We start from the raw sequence: 23,621 nt of genomic DNA on the forward strand, positions 1-23,621 counted from the left end.
CTAGGCAAAGACTTAAGGGGTAAACAGATTCTATCAGTCAGGTTTCCTGAACTATGTGGTAGCTCTCCCACAACTTCTGCCTTTCTCAATCACCAACAAAAATAGTCAACTTTCAAAATCGCTTTGCAGACAATCCAAGTCATTTATCTTCTCCATTTGACTTATGTATTGTTTTTGATCTTAGTCAGCGCTCAGTTTCTCCACATTCGCCCTTAGGTGCTTCTGATCATAGTTTGATCTCTCTAAAACTATTATCTCATTCTTCTTCATCATCAGAATCCCCTGGGATTCTGATGATGAAGAAGAATGAGATAAAATACATAAAATTCCACACCTGGGACTCTTTCCGCGATTTTCTTCATGATGGCCCTTGGATAGAAATCTTTCGCATTGTTGCTTACAAATGTGCTTTTTATGTAACTTTCTGGATTACAGCTGGCATGAAATCTCTTTTTCCCTCTCAACAATTCAAAGTCAAGCCTCACTTTTCTCCATGGTTTTCCTCTCATTATGTTGCTGCAATTTTCAATCAAAACCATTAGTTTTATATCTATCAGCAAAACAATTCTCAAGAATCAATTGTAAAATGGTTTTGTCTAACGCCAAAGACTGCTAATCTCAGTTTACAAAATCCCATATTTCATCTGAAATATTAGACTCTCGTGATTTTAGAAGAATCTTTAACAGTATCTATAACAAGGGTTAATCTGTTATTCTACCTCACTTGTATGGTTCAGATTTAGTTGCCTCACCTAAAGACAAAGCTGAATTGTTTGATAAGAACTTCTCATCAATACCATCTCTTGATTCCACTAGTCTCGTTCTACCTGATATAGTCAACAAAGAGGTTAATCCATTGCCTAACCTTTGAATCACTCCAGCTTCTGTATCTAAAGTGGTTTCCTGCTTAGACTCTCCTAAAGCTTGTGGTTCGGATGACATACCTGTTATAGACTTGCAAAAGTGTTCTCTGGCGCTGTCGTCTATATTTCAAAACTATTTAACAAGTGCTTATCAGAGTCTTGTTTTCCAGCCTGATGGAAAGTGGCATCTGTTATCCCTATTTTCAAAAACTCTAGAGAGCGATCTGACTCGTCTAACTACTGTCCCATTAGTCTTACTATAATGAGCAAGGTTTTTGAGTCTTTAATTAACAAACACTTAATCTCTCATCTTGAATCTAAAAACTTACTTTCTGATCATCGATATGGATTTTGATCTTCTTGTTCTACTGCTGATTTGTTAAAGGTAATAACTGACAAGTTTTATAGTGCATTAGTTAGATGTGGAGAAGATAAGGCTGTCACTTTAGACATTTCTAAAGCTTTTGATAAAATTTGGCATGCTGGTCTTCTCCATAAGATCTCTTCTTCTGGTGTATCAGGTAACATCTTCAAGGTTATCGAATCCTTCCTTACCAATTGCAGTATAAAAGTTGTCCTAGATAGACAGCACTTTTTTTCATATCCTGTAACATCAGGGATTCCTCAAGGTTCTATTCTTGACCCTATACTTTTTTTAATTCACATTAACGATCTCCCAGAAATTCTCAGATTTAAGGTGGCATTGTTCGCTGATGATACTACCATTTGTTCTTGTTTTGAAAGAAGCCAACACTCTCTGATCGCTTGGAGGGGGCATTTGAGATTGAAAAAGATCTCAATTCTGCTACAGCTTGGGACTCTCAGTGGCTGGTGAATTTTAACTTTTAGATAAAACTAAACTTTTTTTTTCAGCTAATTTTGTTTTCTCAATAACCTAGATAATTATTTTAATATAATTTAGTTTGATTAAAACTTGATACATTTATTTAAAATATAACTATTAATTTTAAGATATTTATTAATTATAATATAAAACATAATTATATAATTATATTTTTTAAACATAATATTAATTTTATCAAATTATATTAAAATATAATTTTAATATAATTTAATATAATTAAAATATCAACTAATAATGTTATCATAATAATCAAGATCTTCTTACATTTATGAGCGGTAATGTACTTAATGAGTGATCTACACTTCTTCCTCTTCTGCAAAATTAGCATTTGCTAATGTTGCATCTTTTTATTGTGCTCACGGCTTTCTTACTCAAGATTCTATTCTTCTTTACAAATCTCAAATTTATCCTTGTATGGAATACAGTTGACATATGGAAGGTGGATCTTCCAATGATTTCCTTTCTCTTTTAGACAAGGTGCAAAAACACATTGTAAACATAGTTGGACCTACTCTTGCAGTCAACCTCCAACTATTATCACATTGTCGTAATGTTGCTTCTTTTTTTCTTTTCTATAAATACTTTAATGAGCCCTGCTCTAAAGAGCTAGCACCTCTTATGTCATCTACTAAAATTCATTCTTTGGTTATTCATCATTCAAATAAGTATTATCCTTTTACTGTGACTGTTTCTAAGTGCTCCAAAATTTTTTATTTGTTTAGTTATTTTCCTCGAACATCAGTTCTTTGGAATTCGCTTTGTTCTTCTTGTTTTCCTGATTCCTATAATTTGCAATCTTTTAAGTCATCTGTCAATCATTATCTTGCTCTATAAAATTTATCTTTTCTCTTCTAGTAACTTCCAACTCTATTAGTAGTTGCACGCGTTAAAGCCCAACTTTTTTAAATTTCTCAATTGCTAACTCAAATAGTCAATTTTCTAATTTGCTTTCCAGACAACCCAAATAATTTATCTTATAATTGGCTTGATTAAATTTTCTTATACTCAAATTATGTTTTGTTTCTGATCCTAGTTAGTGCTCAGTTTCTTCACATTTACCCTTAGGTGCTTCTGATGACGGTTTGATCTCTCTAAAACTATCATCTCATTCTTCTTCATCATCAGAATCTCCCTATCATTATACCTCTTACAACTACCTTAAAGCTGACTGGGACTCTTTCCATGATTTTCTTCGTAATGACCCTTGGGTAGAAATCTTTCGTCTTCCAGCTGACAAATGTGCTCCTTCTTTAACTTCGTGGACTCAGGGTGGCTATTCCCTCTTGAAGATTTGAAGACAAGCCTCACTCTTCTCCATGGTTTTCCTCACATTGTGTTTCTCCAATCGAAACCCGTACTTCTATATATATTAGCAAAATAATTCTCCAGAAAACAGATGTCTGTTTTATATTGCTAGAAACCATTGTAAAAAGGTTTTGTCTAATGCCAAAGCCCACTATTCTCAGGTCATGAAATCTCGTATTTCATCACAAAAATTAAACTCTTGTGACTTCTGGAGAATCTTTGACAATATCAATAAAAAGAGCAATTGTGTTATTCCACCTCTCTTGTATGGTTCAGAATTTGTCTCCTCACCTACAGACAAAGCTGAATTGTTTGCTGAGAATTTTTCATCAATATCATCTCTTGATTCTACTAGTTGCATTCTATATGATATAGTTGTCAAACAGGTTGATCCATTGCTTGACATTTGTATCACTTCAGCTTCTGTATCTAAAGTGATTTTTAGATACATCTTCAACAGCTTGTGGTCGAAACAACACCCCTGTTATAGTTTTGCAGAAGTGTTCTTTAATCTATACTTTTAAAACTATTTAACAAGTGCTTATCAGAATCTTGTTTCCCAGCCTGCTGGGAAACAAGATTCTGATAAGCACTTGTTAAATAGTTTCCCAGCCTGACTTGTTTCCCAGCCTGACTCGTCTAACTACTGTCCTATCAGTCTTCTTCCTATTATAAGCAAGGTTTTTGAATCTTTAATTGATAAACACTTAATCTCTCATCTTGACTCTAATTACTTACTTTCTGATCATCAATATGGATTTTGATTTTCTTGTTCTACAGCTGATTTGCAAATAGTAAAAACCGATAGGTTTTATCGTGCATTAGTTAGAGGTGGAGAGGTTAAGGCTCAAGGTGTAATTCTTGGCCCTATACTCTTTTCAATTTACATTAACAATCTTCCAGATATTTTCAAATCTAAGGTGGCATGGTTTGCTGATGATACTACCATTTATTCTTGTCACGATAAGAATGTAACAATGATTGCTTAAAGGGGGCATTTGAGGTTAAAAATAATCTCTCTTTTGCTAATGCATGAGCTCACAGTGGCTGGTGAACTTTAATTCAGATAAAAATGTTTTCAGCCAATTGTTATCGCATTAGTTTAGATCTTCCTATATTTATGAACGGTAAAATAGTCGATGAGTCGTCAACCCTTCATCTTCTAGGATTAACTCTTACTTGTGATCTTTCTTGGAAACCATATATTAAATCCATTGCAAAAATAGCATCTGCTAAGGTTGCATCTCTTTATCATGCTTGACACTATTTTACTCCGGATTCTATTCTTTATCTCTATAAACCTCAAATCCATTTTTGTATGGAATACTGTTGCCATATCGGGGGTGGATCTTCTAATGATGCCCCTTCCCTTTCAGATAAGGTGTAAATATTATCACATCGTTGTAAGTTTTTATTTGATTTTAAACAGTAAAATGTCAATTAAAAGTGTCATGTTTTAGTTTGTGGAGATGTTTTTCATAGGAAATTAAATTCTTTTCATTTTTGAGTTTCAATAAAACAAAATGTCAGAAGAAATATTTTATAATTGTATTATGTGTTCGGTGACAATAGTAAGTGACTGGGGCCCCGGTACCTTCCCCCGCTAAAAATGTCTGAGAGTAAGAGGGTTGTTATTCATCAATATAGGAATGCCAATATTATTGCAATATTTTTTTGCTATGAATAAATGAGTTTTGTCCAACAAAAGTTGTGAATTTTAATTCCAGAATATAAATCCATAAGCCAGTGCAAGCCTTAGGCTGTTACAGATGAGAGATCAGATTAAAAATTGGCTGCTTGTTCTAAGCAATCAAAAAGTGAATAGTTTTTGTCAAGGCAAGAGTATAAATTTGAGCTGTCAGCAAATAGAGCCACTTAAGGTGTAAAGTTTTTATGAAGATTGTTATTGTAGATAAGAAACATTTCAGGAGCAAAGATGGAACCTCATGGTACCCTTTAAGTTATTTGAAATAAAGAAGAGTGTAGGCCTTTATGAATAACTTTAATACTGCAGTTAGAAATTAATAATTTAATTATCTCAAAACCTTTATATAAAGAAACTTGTAACAGAGTGAAGACTAATCATAGGATAGTTGGAGAGGTCAAAGTGCTTTCTAGAGTTTTGAAAAATTGGAACTCTTTATTTAGCACTTTTTTAAAAATTTAGCAAAAATTGAAGAGAGTTCTGGAGAACACTATTTTAAGACTATGATGGAAATCTTGTCTGAAGCACTAACTGTATAAGTGTTTAATTGAGAATTAACTTTAGCATTGGAAGCAAGAGTGATTTCCATGTTTAACAATGGGTTAATCTGTTTAACTAGCAGGAAGAGCATGGCCATTAAGTTCAAGAGTCAAATTCGAGTAAGATTTCTTTGCAAATAACTCTGCTTTATTCTGGGGAGAAGTAAAAAGATCAAACCCATGAATAAGAGATTAAATATTAGACTTACTTTAGTTAATGATATTGTTGAAGACTAACCAAAAGCCTCTAGAACCTAACATCTGATATAAGATACAGGGTTGAGTAAACTGAGAATAACAGAGCTATAACTAACCAAAAATAGCTGAGAATAACTCAGACATAACAGAGCTAAAACTAACCAAAAAACAAAGCTATAACCGAATAAGAGAGCTATAACTAACCAAAAATAACTGAGAATAACTAACCAAAAGCCCTAAAACCTAACATCTGATAAAGGATACAGGGTTTAGTAAACTGAGAATAACAGAGCTTAACTCTTTCACAAGCAGCTGATTGTGTCTTTTGATTTTTTTAAATTTTGTCTTCACATTTTATCTTGTTTTGTACATAAATATTCTGGACACATATGTTTGTTCTTAAGGTTATTTCTCTACATAATCAAGAATAAATAAGAGCCGATACGAGTGCGATATTGCACACTTGACGATTTTCTTCATCACAAGCCCTGCATATGTATAAATTATAAAAGGTTAATAGTGTAATTATAAAAGGTTATCATTTGACAAAGGTAAAAAATCTTGAGTAATCCTTGATAAAAAAAACTTCTTTAAATTTAGTTCTAAAATAAGCCTGTGTTAATACTGTAAAATTTTAACTTGTTGAAGTGTGTAATTTTAACTTGTTTGTTGAAGAAAAACATTCATTTATATATTAAATAAGTTTTTTTTTTTTTTTTAAATAAGTTTTATTTTGGACATGTTTTAGTTACTATTTATAAAAATAATAGTTTTAAGTACTTTGCATTTTTGTTGTTTAATGATGCGTATTAAAAGCTTAGTTAATTGAAAGGTTCATTTGTTTAGCTTTCTATTGATATATAGTTTGTTATGCGTTTAAAAAGATTTTCCATTCAAATTTTAATTAGTAATCAATGTTATGCCGTCCAAATTTTATTCAAAAAAATGTGCAGTCAGAGCGGAAAGGTTTTTGTTAAAATGGATAGTAGCGAAAGAGTTAACACCTTTTTACATTAACTTCTTGGAATAATAAAAGGACATTTGTTCTTAAGAGAGATGTTTGTGTAAAAAAAAAAAAATGTTTAATAAAGCAACTGCTCAAGATGGTAGAAAATGTGGAGTAGAATAAGGCTTGAAAATTGAAGAGTAGGAATAAAAGCTTCCAAACTTTTAGTCCAGAAGGAAGAAAAGGATCCAAAGGAAGGAAGAAAAGCTTCCAAAATGTGCATTATGTATACACATTATCAGTGCATGTGATGAATAAAATTGCCCAGCATGATATTTCACGCTTGTAATACAGAAATATGTTATCAACGAGCGCGGTTATGGGGGCTCGGGGAAAAAATCTTCGAGAGCAAAGAAAGCTTTGGTTTTTTAGTTTATACATTTGTCTATTTACCAGAAAAAATGTTACTGCAGCCTTAATATTAAATAAAAACAATGCAATATCGCCAATTACTAAAAGTTGGCAACATAACATGACTACATGAAATAAGAACATTGTTTCCTATCAGAGTTGAATTAACACGCTTGATTGTGGACATTCTAAAAAATAGAAATACTTTTAATTTAATATAAAAAGATTAAGAATATTTCTTTATAAAAGATGTGTGAAAATTTAAAAACAATAAAGCAAAAAAATCTTACGTTTTTACAAAGTCTTGCGGATTAAAACTTTTGATTTTTTAAAATTCAATCAAGTTTTAATTTTTTAATTAAAATTTTCTATTCTCATTGGGACAAAACGTTTTGAAAATAGTAACAATAAAAAACATTCCATTTTATCTGTTAGCAGTAATGACTTCATAACTTTCCATTCATTGTTTGTACAAAACAAAAAACAGCATTTTAATTTAAACTGAATGAGCGATTTAAATATTTTCAAGTGAATAATTTTTTATACACTTGATTATACACTTAATAAATATATAATAGATTTATACTAATATATTAGTGTAAGTATATATACACTTATACAAATGTAATATATAAATAACTTATATAATGTATATTTTAAGAAAAGCGATTGTGAAAATAGTGATGTTACATTTTTACTTATGTTGTTTGTCAGCAAAGTTTCAATTAAAAGTTATACAACAAATACATTTGTTATACATAATGTTTATTGAAGTTTTTTTTTAATTTTGGTTTTTTTTGGCTTTAACTTTTTTAATAAATAGATTTGAAGATATCAGTGAAATATTTAGTTTAATGACTTATATTTTGACAAAAAATATTTGATATTTTAATGTTATGATATTTTTAAATTTTAAATGAATAGTCATTAATTAATAGAATGTTTTTAATAAACCGATTTGAAGATATCAGTGAAATATTTAGTTTAATGACTTATATTTTGACAAAAAATATTTGATATTTTAATGTTATGATATTTTTAAATTTTAAATGAATAGTCATTAATTAATAGAATGTGATGGAACCTGTACAAAATCGAAGCTATAAGTGAAGTTTTAGTTTGATAAATTTTTTATGCTAGATATTTATAAATATTACGCTAGATTTTTATAAATATTGCCCTGTATATTTAATTTTTTAACATTTAAGCGCTTTAATATTTATGCGCTTTAATGCAATTTAAAGTAAAAGTTCTAGTCAAGCAAAGTTTATTGTTAAATGGACAATAAAAAACTGTACAAGTTGGTGAAAGATTCGACTTAACCAGGGTACAATTAAGCGAATAATATTATAAATAAATAAAATTCAACTGGAATTTAAAAATAAAAACATGCTAAATATAGCTTTCAAATAGAAGAAATAGATCATTTTTAATTTGAACCTATGCTGTATAAATTTAAATTAAAGTACATCTTGCGTAAATTATGCGTGGCGTACTCAAATATAACTTCTTTATTTAACAATATGGAAATTCTACTATTTAAACATATTTTGACTTCAGCAATAAAATTTTACTAAGAAAATTTTCTTTAAAATAAACTTATATTTTCTCTCTTGCAATTTCTTCAGACAAGTGCGATTTTTACTCTTGTAATAAAACTAGCGAGTGCTATTTGTCACTCCCAAAAGACCATTTATGAGCGTGTTTCACATGCGCGAAGGGATCGCTCTCCCTTCATCACAAGGCCTGCATTATAGATATAAATATATATGTTTGCTATTTAAATGCTGACATAAAATATCCTTTCAATTTTATATAAATTTTATATTTCATCAAACCCTCCCCTGGCTCCGGTCAAATATCAACCCCGGTGGCTTGCTAGATGGCAATTATAAACGTGGTTATCAAATCTATCTGTTGATTGTCCAGTTCTACAGCTAGATATATGTCCATTTGGGCGAAGTCCTAAATTATTAGTTTTTCTGTTGTATGTAGTTTTCTTATTGCAAGATAAACATTTTAAATAGTGTATTACATTTTTACTATTGCAAGCAACATGACTCTTTATGTTCCATATGGAACCATTTGATGTTGTAAATGTTTTAGCTTCTTGAAGGTAGAATTCGCATATTTTACATTGATTATCTTTATATTTAAATAATCTTATTTCTCTATCAATTAACTGGAATTTTGCAGAGGTCAGTTTTCTGAACAGATTTGGTGGTTGTTTATATGCAATTACTGGCTGGATATTTAAAAAAAACCTCCTTTACTCTTTTATTTAAAGATAGATAAAGGAAAAGGTTAGTTTCAGTTATAAAAGGTTGACAATTCAAGTTGCTATAAAAATTTGTAATTAAAAGAAAGCTTTCTTTAGATTGGTTTTTGGGAGCTGGTCCTAGGTCCTTGGAGTTTTGCATTGTGAAAAGCTTTTTCTATAATAATATCAGGATATTCACATTCTTTTAGCCATGTTTTTAGTTCTGCTAATTGTTGTTTTTTCTTTTTGTAATCATATGTGAAAACAATTACAGGGTTCCCACTCCTCCTTAAAAACCTTAAATATCCTTAAAAAAAAAAAACTCCATAAAAGTCCTTAAATAACCTTAAAAAAAGTTATAATTTGACTGCTCTCCTTAATTTCTCCTTACTTTCTTTTTTTTTTATCATCTAGGAAATTTTATTAAAGCAAATGGATTATACTTATCTATAGAGAAGCATAGTTACATCTTTGATGAGTTAAAATCCTATACTTTTGTTTTATATATATATATATATATATATATATACATATATATATATATATATATATATATATATATATATATATATATATATATATATATATATATATATATATATATATATATATATATATATATATAGTTTGTTGCGTTTGGGAAGCACGGAAGGAAAAAAGTGATTCTTACGCCAACATATACGTCACTTTTAATTACTTTTGACTTTCATCCAACATTAGCGTGTTGGATGAAAGTCAAAACCATTAATTTTTTAAAAAAAAATTATAAAAAAACCACAAAAACGCAAATTTAATTGACCAGAATGTTTTTAGAAACATTCTGAATGTTTTTAAAACATTCTGAATGTTTTTAAAACATTCTGAATGTTTTTAAAACATTCTGAATGTTTTTAAAACATTCTGAATGTTTTTAAAACATTCTGAATATTTTTAAAACATTCTGAATGTTTTTAAAACATTCTGAATGTTTTTAACAATATAAACAATGTTTTTATTTTTATTTTTTTTAATAAAATGTTTTTATTTTTATTTTTTTTAATAAAACGTTTTTGTTTTTATTTTTTTACTGTAAATCATGCGCGGAGTGTTGCTACATTGACTATCTTATAGCCTGACTCGCAAGGGAGTGCTGTTACATCGACTGACAAATAGCCTGAGCCGCAAGGGAGTGCTGCTTCATCGACTGAGGGTTTGGTTGGGGCAGGCAGTCTATCATTAATAAAAAAAAAAATTCCGGTCTTGCATTTTAATTTTATTTTTTGTCAACAAAATATGGAAAAAACTTTCGGACAACATATAAGGGTTCTATACATATATTTATATATATATATATATATATATATATATATATATATATATATATATATATATATATATATATATATGTGTGTGTGTATATACACACACACATATATTATATATCAACCCTCTGAGTATTAGAGTAAGTTTTTTAATGTATTTTTTTGGCTTTTTGTATTTAACTTTCACTTTCTTTAAAAAATTTTATTTTGTTTTCTTAACAAGTGAACACCGTTCTATAAGGGATAAGTATTTATTGACCCTCTTTTTTTATTAAAGCTATATATATATATATATATATACATACATGTATATATATACATACATGTATATATATACATACATGTATATATATATATATATATATATATATATATATATATATATATATATATATATATATATATATATATATATATATGTATATATATATATATATATATATATATATATATATATATATATATATATATATATATATATATATATATATATATATACATACATGTATATATATACTTAATTACAGCTAAATATATATACTTTAGGAAAAAAACCATTAGCAAGATGTTAAACAAACTTCATATTAAAAAGATTGTTATATTTTTTTCACTAATTACCTTTAGATGCCTAAATATAAAAGTTTCCGGAATATTTCGTTAAATAATGATAGTTACACTTCTTGATTTCAGAAAGATAAATATACCAGCCTTGCAAGATGCAAAGTTTGTTTTAAGTTGTTCTCATTAGCAGGCATGGGTATAAAGGCTCTTTTACCCATTTTACCCATTGAAAGTTTCTGCATCTCTGCATTCCGGATTTTACCAATGCCCAATATAAATTATTTTGCAATAATCAAAAATTTTTCGTGCTTTTTTAAAATTTGAATCGTGCAAATTCGATTTTTTAACTATAACTTTAATTAAATAAAGTTAAATATTAAATAATCACTTAAGTACCTTAGATGTGTAAATGTATTGATGGAAAAACTTGATTTATCAAATTGTGCAAAAAATCTGTTTCAGCAGAGAAAAATATTTTTTATGGTTAAACCACACTTACGGAGTGCAAAACTTATTAAGAATTTTAAAAAACCATATTGGTAACTCTAGGAAATTTCTATACTATAATTTTACACTTTGCTACACACCTAGATCTTGAATAAAGTGTTTAATATTCCTAATAAGTTCAAAAAAATCATATATTCAAATGTGTAATTGTATGAAATAATATGATGTAAAGCGATTGCCTAAAGAGGGTTATGTTGTTGTGTTCAAAGAAACTTTGCAATCAGTACCACAAAAGCCTATCAAAGGAATGTATCATTTCAGATATGCTTCAGAAGGAAGCAGTTTTGAAAGCAGAATTAATTTGGTATTTAAATATTGTTCAAAGCAAATACTCTTTTAGATCAAGTGAGAATAAGTCTAAACAATTTGCTTTGATGTTTCCAGATAGCAAAATTGCCAGCGACTTTTTATGTGGTCGAACAAAATCTGGCTATATTGTAACTCATGGTCTTGCCCCTTATTTAAAAAAAATTCTGATAAAAGATCTTACCCTGCAGGATAACTTTGTATGTCTTTTTGATAAGTCTTACAATAAAGTTGTAAAGAAAGGTCAAATGGACTTACATGTGCGCTATTGGAATGAAGAGAGGAATACTGTTTGTACAAGATATTATAGTTCAGAGTTCATGGGAAAAGCTGCAGCCCCAGATATTCTAAATATGTTTAAATCCCGCATGACTGGTTTGAATGCTGAAAAAATGCTTCAGGTTTCTATGGATATCTCTAATGTAAATAAACTGTTTTTGGAAATGCTCAACAAAGAATGTCATAACAATGAATTAAATACACTCATTGATATTGCCTGTGGTTTACATACTATCAATGGATCCTTATAAAGCTACAGATTGGAACTTAAAGAAGTTAATGTCTTCAATGTACTAAATGTCTTCAATGTACCAAAGTCCATCAAGAGCAAGTGATTATGAAAGAATAGCTGAGGCAACATATTTTCCTTACATATTTTGTGGCACTCGACGGGCTAAAAATCAAAGTGTTGCCAAGAAAGCAATAGAGGTTTGGTCAAAAGTAGTCTTGTTGACTACTGGAAGTCTTTACCAAAGAGTAAGCAACCTGGACTTGGTAAATCAGGGCAAAATACCAACTTTTAACATCTAAGTACTCAAAAAAATAAAGTTTTAGTTCCTTTAAAGTTGAAGTTTTTTGAAGAAATTAGTGGCAGTCTAAATACATTCCTTGGTAGGTGATATTTGATTTAGATGCAATTTTATTGCTTTTTATGTAATATATTTTGTTTTATTAGAAAATTATAGAAATATTCTGAGATATTCTTTTCATATTATTTTTAAAATTTTGAGAAAAAATCACAAAATGTTATTTTCTATCTTGCATTTTTTTTTTCTTCCAGTTTCTTTTCAAACTGATAAACCTATGGCTCCTTTTCTGGTGGTGACTCTTGAAGAACTATTACGCAACTTTTATGCGAAGTTCATTCGGTTAGATGTTTCTTTTAAATGACAAAACTACAACATCTTTGTTAAAAATAGATTTGTTTAATTACACAAACTGGCTTTCAACCAGCAAGATTAATATTAGTTTTTCATTGAAGGATTATCTGTAGCAACTCAAGAGAAAGACAAAGATTACTGATGTTCAAATGGACAAGTTCAAAAAGGAAATATGTAATTTTGGTGTCTCAATGTGAACTCATATTATTGGGAAAAGCCCTTTGTCTTCACTGGTTGCTTGCTGTCTGGTGTGTATTTCTCCATCGTTTATGGTTGAATATCACAGAAAAGTGTGATTATTTTTTTGACAAACTGTTGATGAAGCTTGTTACTTTCAAGAAAATTAGAGCTTCTGTTGGTGATTTAGCTAAGAAAGAATATTCCAGGTTCTGTAAAAGTGTGGTCGTTGATAACAAAAGTATTTTTGACTTTTGATAAAGATATGAATTGGTTGGGCTACTTTTTGTGGGAATACACTGATTTAAAGATGTATGCAAATCTACAGCACATTTTCAAATTGTCCTCATTTATCGCATGGACAAGCTCAAGTTGAACGTGGTTTTAACAGCAACATAAGTCTGAAAGATGACAATATGTCCCAGACACTATAATCTCTTTATGTTCAATCCAAGATTACCTCACATTTCATGGGTTCATGGCTCATGAAGTTGAAATAACAAAAGATTAATTAGATTACTGCAAACAAAGAAAGAAGTATTTTGATGAACAATGTTCAAAAGCCCTGTCTATAGAAAAAACATTGAAAATGGAAGCAAAAGGAAAAGTTATGGAAGATATTGAAATTGTCAATACTTAAAATTGACAGACATTATCTATAATTGAGAATTTAAAGAAGTCATCTGATGAAACTGGATTCTGTGCTGAAAAAAGAATAGCCTTAGGTTTATGCCTTGAATATTAATGTTTTTTTAGTTTATATCAAAAAATTTAATGTCATTATTTAATGATTCCTTTTCCATTTAGATGACATTAAAGCTGATATATCATAATCTAATGCATTAAAAAGAGCCACTTGCAAAAAACAAGAGTTACTAGAGAAGCTATATGTTAAAAAAAAGAAACTTGTTGGAAAAAAAAAAGAAATTATATGTTGACCACGATGATATATAATATATATATATATATATATATATACACACACACACATATATATATATATATATATATATATATATATATATATTCATTTATAATAGTTTATCTATCTCTATTTAAAATTTATGGAAAAAAGAAAGATTCTGTTTTTAATATAATTGTTTTCTCCTTAATTCTCCTTACTTTTACCTTCAAAAAATTGTCATTCGCGAATGAATCTCCTTAAATATTAGGAAAATATCTCCTTAAATCTCCTTAAAATCCTTAATTTTAGCCCCAGTTTTAATAGTGGGAACCCTGAATTATTCTTTTAGCTAGACCAGGATTAGCTAGACCCTAGACTAAAAGGGATGCTCTTTTTTATGTGATAAGGATGATGACTTTTATAGTTTAAGTGAGTATTTGTTTCTTTATAATTATTCTTTATTGTCTTATTTAAGTGAGTATTTGTTTCTTTATATTATTCTTTATTGTCTGTTTTTATTTTATTGCTATTTTCAAGAACAATAGAAAAATTAATTCTAAGAATAGAAAAATTAATCTAAAAAATTAATCACATTGTAAGTGTTACCATCTTTTATAATTTTCTTGCCCTGGTCTGTTGTAAAACTGATTGAATTATCTATTTCAGTTTAAGAATTTATAAACTTAATGATATCCAATTGTTTTGGCCAGATTATGAAACCATCATCAATATATATATGAATAAAAGTTTTCTTAAGACCCAGTTGTGAGACTATGCATGTTTCAAAATTGGTATTTTAGAAGAAACAAGACTTTTTCTTAAAATCTTATCTAATTACTTTTCTGATCAAGTAGTTAACGATATAAAACAGTTATAAATATTACACAAAAAAACTGCTACAAATATTACATAAAAACGTCAAAGAACACATTATAAAGAAGCCATAAATGATTACATAAAAACGTAAACATAAAATTATTACAAAATATTAGTTAATTTTTTTTTTGATAATTTTTTCTAACATAGGTCTTCAACTGTTTGTAGAAATTTTAACGCCATTGTCACGGTTGAGATAGTATAGGAGTGTGTTTTATTTCCTGGTATGTTTAAGCATAGTTAATTTCAAGTGATTCTTTAACTTTACGTTCATCATACTCTAATTTTATTGCCAGAATTTTTGAGTGCGACCGATCAAACATACCATTACATTCTCTACCATGTTTGGTTGCCCCAGATGCATCTTATTTACCTTTTAAATAGTTCTTTTGATGTTCAAAATCAAATTCTTGTTTGTTTGTCAATATTTATAGTGCCACAAGAGCATGTGAGTTTGTAGACACAATTCCCACCTAGGCAAATTATTTTTACCAAGGCGGGATTGCAGTTTTCGAAAAGGTAAAATTGTTTATTTATGCATAAATGCAAGGAGGGTCAAAAATTTTAAATTTTTGTAATATGAAACTATTTAAATTTTTTTAATATATATTACCATATGTTGTAAAACGTGAATAATTTTTTTTTCTAAAAAAAATAAATTTTTCTGAGGAAAAGGGCCTTATAAGATTGAAAAAAAAAGTTAAAATATAATAAATGATAAATTTTTTAAATAATTAGGACTTTCATTGAAATTTTTTTATTAGAAATTTTCAGACTTTATTTGTTTGAATGACGTCTTTATAGTTCAGCTTAACAGCATCATTTAACTTAACAACATGTTAAGTTATAATATAGTCATAAAAATGTTTTTGTTTACAATTTTGTTAAAAAAGGTTACTTTAATTTTTTTTGATTTTAGCTTAGGCAAATTTTTTCTGTTATTCATTCGTGCTCTCACAAACCCGTCTCTTTTTCGAAACCACAAACGGAAAGTCAAGATTGTATGTAGAGATTTGGCATGTAAACCCTGATATTTTTTCCTTCTCCAAATCTATTAGCTCTTTGATAGACAAAGCTTCTGTATTGAGAAAAACCTTTTTTCGTGACCTTACAGCTTCGTCTCCGAACTGCGAGGTTTTCCTTATATCTTTAATTGTTTTAATGGCAAACTTCCTCGATTCTTCATCTGAGCTTGACAAAAGTGTTAAAATAAGTGATTCCGAATGGACAAAACAGGCTCCATTTTGAATGTACTGTGTGGCAATATTTTGAACTTCATTATCTTGTTTTTTCAGCAGTCACAACAGTGTTACTAATTGACCTGGGCCATCTACAATACTGTGTTTTACTTTGATTTCATACCACATGTAGTAATATACTTGAGCTACCCATTTAACGATTAAATGAAACTTTCGAAGAACGTCACCAGTAAAAGTATGATCACTCATATAGAGGAAAATGAAAGCTTCTGCTGTGGTAAGCCATCTGCTGTGGCAAATATTTCCACACTTTGCTTTAGAAAAATTTATGTCCATCTTGCCAGTGGACAAACATTGTACCAACTTATAATAGAGAGCTGCATGTGTTGACATTGTTTTGAGAACTTTTTCAGGAATTTCAATTAAAGGTTCCAGCTTTTCTATAGGTTCAAACGTTTCAAGTCTTTTTATGCTATGGACTTTAGATAAAGCTTTTCTAATAGGGTCAGTAAAACCATCCTTTGAATTAGTTGGGCCATCCAGTTCAACAATTATGTGTCTCAATGGTAATTCACTACAATGGAGCATACAAATAGACCAGGATAATTTTCTCCCTACTAATTGTTCCAGATTTGACAGCAAACCTCTTCTTACTTTCATAGGATCAACAGCTAAATAAGACATCAGGAGTCAAATACTTAGCTTCAATAAGGTCTAGAAGAAAGGATGTAACAATAGCTGATGTTACTGCTGGTGAAAAATCATATCTTATTGAGACTTCTGCAGTATGACTAATTGACATATAGTTTTTTTTCCAAATCTTGTTTTGAAGTGGATCTTCTGAAATCCTTTCTTTTTTTAAATCTGAATTATCCTCAATTAAACATTCAACAACGTCGTCATTTTCTACTTTATTTTTTTTTCCATTTCTAATTTTTTCTCTACTCCAGATTTCATCTTCATTTTTTTCTTTTCTCGCGAAATCTGTCTGGCGGTCTCTTTAATGTCATTGAAACCCATCTGGTATTTTGAAATAGATCCTTTTTTTTCCTTTGGGCATTCAGCCATGGAAGTTCAACATTGGAAATTTTTTTCTCTTTCACACAAGTACACTTAATATGTACTTGATCAACGCAAGAATAATTTTTCAAACAGAACTCGTTACATAACATAGTTTCACATTCGCAACATGTTATATCTAGCAATTGATCCACTTTTGATTCCCAAGAAGACACGTGTGTCTTAGAAGCTTTTCCATGTGCTATATCTTTGATCTTGTTCCAGGAAAATTCAATTTTCTCCATTAAAGTTTTCTTTCCAATAACCACTGGAGGTTTAAAAAGAGCATTTGCTTTCATCCACTGCTGAAGAACAATATCTTTTATATAGTTTAAACCACCATGAAAATATATTGTCTTATCAAAATAATGGAATAAAATGTAACATTTTTTGTTACGCTTCTTTAGTTGATTCATTTTACTTGTGCTTTGTAAATTAAGTTTTTAATAAAGATTTTAAAAATTTAACTGTGATATCTCTAAGCTATAAAGATATAGTGACAATTATATTGAAATCTTTTTTTATATAAGCCTTAAAAACCTTGGAAAGTTCTATTTTTTACATTTGCTTTTCAACTGATTTAGACTAAAATTTTAATTATTGTTATCATTTTCGTTAATTTACTATCATTTATGAACTCTTAATTGATTTTATGTTCTTTTCGGAAGTTAAGAGAAATTATATATTATGTTGATGTGATTTGAAGTTAAAATTTGAGGTAATCTAATTTTTAATTATACTAAAAGAAGTATATATACTTCTTAAATATATTCTTATATAATATAGACGTGTATAAAAAAAAGCAAATGAATTGAAAAAAAAAATAAATCTTTTTTTCATTTTTTTATGAAAAGAATCAATAGAAGGGTATTAAATGCAGTATTATTTTATATATCAGGTTTATTTCTGTAAAATATATTTAAATGTATTAAATATAGCGCAAGTATAAAAACGAAAATAAAATATGAAGAAATCATATAGTATTATTTTTATCATACAAAAGGAATATATATATATATTTATAAATTATTTATAAATATTCATTTTAAATAAATTAGCCCAAAATATCTTCAATTTCAAAATCGAACACAGTTTCTTCACTTTCACTCGTATCACTTTCGCAATATTAGCATAATAAATAAACTGCCGTCTTTTTCAAATAAAACCAGGAATTTAACGTGGGAACAATACAGGGAAATATGCACAACTTCAAACAACTTTAAAGTATGATAAACTAGTTTATCAACCATTTAAGCAAAATGTATGATTATACAAAAAAGAAATTGTCTTTTTTATCTAACAGTTCTTATTGTATAAGTTTACAAATTTCCAAAGAATACTGAAAACCCGGACTATTATGTTAAATTCTTTTGCAACACATGCATATTTTGCCTGCTTTTTAACTTACTAATTATTTATCTTTTATAACACAGAATAATACAGAACAGTTATAGCTATTTAAAATAACTTGTTCGATTTTTATTTTTTACATCAGAAAATTAAAAAAATTAAAAACATCAAAAATTATTTTTTAACAATTTTTTTTAGCATATCTTGAATAAAATAGTTCGTTTTTTAACTACTACAACAAACAGTTTTACAAAATTATATCATTTGAGAAATTGTTAAAAGAATAACTAAATAAAAGCATAAAAATATTTAACTTTATTTGTACCAAAAGTTTATATTTTGCACAGGCTTTATTTCGCCTGTGTAAACTGATTTGCAGAAGTGTGGAGGCTGGCATGGGCAATAGCCTGCTGTTCCTGCCGAAGCCTGTATATATAAACATATATATATATTATATATGTATATATATATATATATATGTATATATATATATATATATACATATATATATATATATATATATATATATATATATATATATATATATATATATATATATATATATATATATATATATATATATATATATGTTATATATATATATATATATGTTATATATATATATATGTTATATATATATATAATTCTTTTTTAGTTGTAAGTGATAATGACGGTATTTGCATAGAGAAACTCGAAGCCTCTTTATTAAATTATCAAAGTACCAAGCGAAAAATTTCAGAAAAAAAACCATTTTCAGCTATGATTTATTTACTCAGTGTTTGCCATAATCCAAAAGGAACATCTTATTCTGAAGGTTGGTAAATTTTTATAAAATATGTTTTATTTACAATAATTTACTGTTTATCTTACAAATGTTTACTTCTATAAATAGTTTTTGCTCTCTTGGACATGATGAGCAAATGAAGTTTTTGTATTTTTTAAAATTTTGTTTTTTAAATATTTACTTGAATGGCTTAAGATTTTAATATACAATTTGTTTTTTAGTTCGTTGCATGAAAATTGTTGAATTAGCAAGAAAATATAATGTTCTGGTAGTTACTGATGATGTATATAATTTTTTTCAATATGGAGATAGTATTGCTAATAGATTAATCAAGTTTGACAAAATGTATGTTTTTTTAATTTTTAATACTGTATTATTTATTTTTATGATTTTTTATTAATTTTATGATTTACACAATATAAAAGCAATATAAAATATCACATAACATCAGTAATATACAACTACAAATCAAACCACAGATAATTATTCCATTTTGTGCTAATCAAACTCCATCAAAACTAAGACGGGAAATAATAAGAAATAATAAGCCTAGACATCCTTTTACTAATTGTATTGTCTCTAAATGGAATAATCTCCCCAAGCTGATAGCAAATGCCACAGAGCTGATAGCAAATGCCATGTTCAAGATATTGCTTGACAATATGGACAATTAATCAGCAAAACTGCCACAGGGCGTCATCTACTGTTGATGTGTTCCGCACCATTTAATAGTTAACCTAAACATAAATAATTTTATAATTTTTCAATTTCAAACTGGCCAATTATAAACATCTAATTTTTCTGAGTTTTTTTAAAGTATTTTAAATTTTGTGTTTTTAAAGACAATTAAAAACTCAACTTAAAAATTTTTTCTTTCAATGGAAAATATAGTTTTCCTTTTTTATGAGTCTTTTTAAAGTATTATTAAAGACAATTAAAAACATTGATTATAAAATTAATTTTTATTTTTCAATGGAAAATATTGCTTTTAATAAAAAAATAGCTTCTTTTGAAGAGAAAAATTTTTATTTTTGAAATGTAAATACAAAATTAAAGCTGAATTAAAAGGCAAGTTAAATATTTATTTACCAGCGCCTAAATAAGTTGCTAATAACGTAATGAAAACTACAATAGGATCATCATGATCATCCTGCTACTGGTCAACCTGTCTTATATCCTAATACCTTGTCGAATTTACTTTACTGGGCAAAAGATAACAGAAGTGAACTCTGTCTTTAATTGACACTTTTAAAAAGTTTGTGTCACAAAAAGTTCTTCTTTATCAAAGTAAGAAAAGCGCGCATGACTGTCATCAATATATCATTCAAAGATTATAGGTGCTACTTTAATGGTTAATGCTTGTTAAATTGCATTAAATGCAATATGATGTAAGTAAGCTTCTGAAATTACTCCTATTTAAAACAATCCAATCAAACCAGAGTTTTTAAAGGTGTAAATGTTATCCCATAGAAAAAAACATTTACTCATGCTCATTTGATTAATGAATTTCAGTTAAAGTTGATGAATTTCAGTTAAAGTTAATTTAGTATGAAGCTGGAGATTTTTCTAAACATTTAAAATATCCCTAGATAACTGCTCTATCCCTATTTTTAAAATTGCTTATAAGTGTAACTGATGGGTACAAGTATGTTATGCCAAATTATACCTGAATCTCAGGCCTGGCAGAAAGCATGTGGAAAGCATGGTTTTTTTACCTAGGATCACATTACAAAATTTTTTTTTCATTTCACACTGTGTTTCATCAACAAAGATTCATCAGAAATCAGGATTTCCGATAAATCTTTGTTGATCAAACACAGTGTAAAATTAAAAAAAATTTTTGTTAAGTGATTTCTACTAATATATATATATACATATATATATATATATATATATATATATATATATATATATATATATATATATATATATATATATATATGTATATATATTTGTATATATATATATGTACATATATGCATATATATATATATATTTAAATATATATACATTATTATTTAAACATATATACATATTTATTTATAAATATATATACATACATATATATATATATATATATATATATATATATATATATATATATATATATATATATATATATATATATATATATATATATATAAATATATATATATACATATGCAGTATCGGACAAAACGAGTGCAACCAAATAATGCTAATTTAGTTTCTTTATATAAAAGTGCTGCATTTTTTCAATTTAGAGAAATAACTATGTAACTGTTTAGAGACAAAGTTCTTCAAGTTTTATTCATCACAAAGATCATTATTTGTAAATGAAAATTAATAAATTAATCAAAAGTATTAAAAAAAGTCGATTTCGTTCTGGACAAAACAAGTGCAACTCGACAAAATGTTGACCAAGCTGTAATTCGCTATCAATATTTTGTGGCGAATCCTTTGTTGTCGATCGCAGCCTTGCATCTTCGAGGCATAGATTCGATCAGGTGATCAATGAAACTTTGTGGAATCGCTGCCCAGGCCTTTTGGATTTGTTCAAACAGTTGATCCTTATTATCTCCCACAGGTTCTCGATAGGGTTGAGATCTGGAGATTGAGGCGGCCAATCCATCACCGATAGGTGGTTTTCTTGAAACCATTACTTAACTACTTTTGCAGTGTGTTTCGTATCGCTGTCTTGCTGAAAAACCCATTTTATTGCCATATTCCATTCAGCATGAGGTAACATAACATCTTTCAGGATATTTTTATACATGAAACAGTCCATTATTCCATCGTTTCAATGTATTGGATCTAGACTGTTAGCAGAAAAACACCCCCAGACCATTACATTGTCTCCACCATGCTTCACGGTCTTATGGCAGTAACGTAAATCAAGGCGTTTTCCGGCCGGTCGATGTACACGGCAAATGCCATCGCTCCCAATTATGTTGAGCTTCGATTCATCACTGAACAGGAGAGTTCGCCATTTCTGCACATTCCAGTCAATATGAGATGTAGCAAACAGGAGTCTTTTCTTCTGATTTTTTAGTGAAATCAGCGGTTTCTTTGCAGGGCGTCGAGAAAACAATCCGGCTTGAACAGCACGTCGTCTGATTGTTCGGTCCGATACAGGCAGCTCTAATTGCTTTTGTATCTCGACTGATGATATCCAGGGATCCTACTTGACGGATCTGGCGATCATAGAATCCTCTCTAGAAGTGGTGGAACGCGGTCTTCCACCTTTTTTATCTGCTGCCAACTTCCCCGTAGAACAATATTTGGAACATAGTCTTGATACGGCCCATTTTTTCACGCGATATTTATCACAAATACTTTTTTGTGACATTCCACTTACGTAATCGCTAATAATTTTCTTTCTTAATTCCAATCCAAGACTGTTGGGAGCCATTTTTGCACTTGAAGTCATAAAAATAATAAAAATAAATAATCACGCTTCTCAAGGCTTACCGTGTTACTTTAACCTTGTGATGATACAATAATGCTCTGTGGAACACAACGTCTTAGTTGGATGTGGACTGTATTGATGTAATGAAAGACTTGTTGTATTCTTTTTTTGTATTCTTTGTTGTATTCAAACACTTGTAGTGCAAAGGCACTAAAACTTGATTAAATATCTATTTATTTATTTTTGACAATGAGAGCAAAATAATGAAAGAGTTTGTAAGAATAAAAAGTATAAACTAATAAAAAGCTAATAATATAAATAAAAATAGTATAAATAAATACAATAATATAAATGCAATTGGTATAAATATCTCAAAAAACTTTTTTTTAAATTTTAAAATTTTATTTAGTGTTTAATCACATGTTTAATTTTAAAAATGTTTTAATTAACAAATCATGTCACTTCATACATAGATAAAATAAGTTTCTGTTAACCAATCACTGACAGTAAAGAACTTATCATATTACTGCCTTTGAACTTATCATATTACTGCATATGAACTTCATGACCCATTAAACAAAGTTATTTAATAGAAATTAATTTCTAAACAAACATTAATGCTTCTTTAAAAGTCAACAAAAATTACTTCGTAATATAAGCTCTATATAATTTTAATTATGAATATATGCTTCTTGAATTTTGCATCTAATGTTCAGCTGTATAACATTAATCCTCTATAATATAGATATGAAATTATAATATAAAATAAAATATTTAATACTATATTTGTATAATTTTCCATATATAATTTTTTTAAATGTCCCTAAGTTGTGTTTTACATTATTTTTTGTACACCATAGAACCCATGAATTAACAAATGTGATTATTGACTCTGGAAAAAAATAATTTGTCAGTGGAAAACATAAGAGGTCAGAGTTATGGAAATGGTGTAAATAT

The 23,621-nt window shown here is 28.3% G+C and overlaps 1 protein-coding gene across 2 annotated transcripts in view; it reads left to right on the plus strand.

Annotated features, from left to right (window-relative positions):
* The window catches only part of LOC100211475 (2-aminoadipate transaminase), an 81,395-nt gene that overhangs the window by 29,680 nt on the left and 28,094 nt on the right, over window positions 1–23,621 (plus strand). For both annotated transcript variants that reach the window (XM_065818488.1, XM_065818489.1), the window contains exons 4-5: window positions 19,148–19,306; window positions 19,498–19,621. In XM_065818488.1, the coding sequence (XP_065674560.1) occupies window positions 19,148–19,306; window positions 19,498–19,621 (283 nt within the window). The remainder of the gene's footprint in view (window positions 1–19,147; window positions 19,307–19,497; window positions 19,622–23,621) is intronic.

The sequence above is a fragment of the Hydra vulgaris genome, chromosome 14, assembly GCF_038396675.1.
Source record: "Hydra vulgaris chromosome 14, alternate assembly HydraT2T_AEP".
NCBI classification, from domain to species: domain Eukaryota; kingdom Metazoa; phylum Cnidaria; class Hydrozoa; order Anthoathecata; family Hydridae; genus Hydra; species Hydra vulgaris.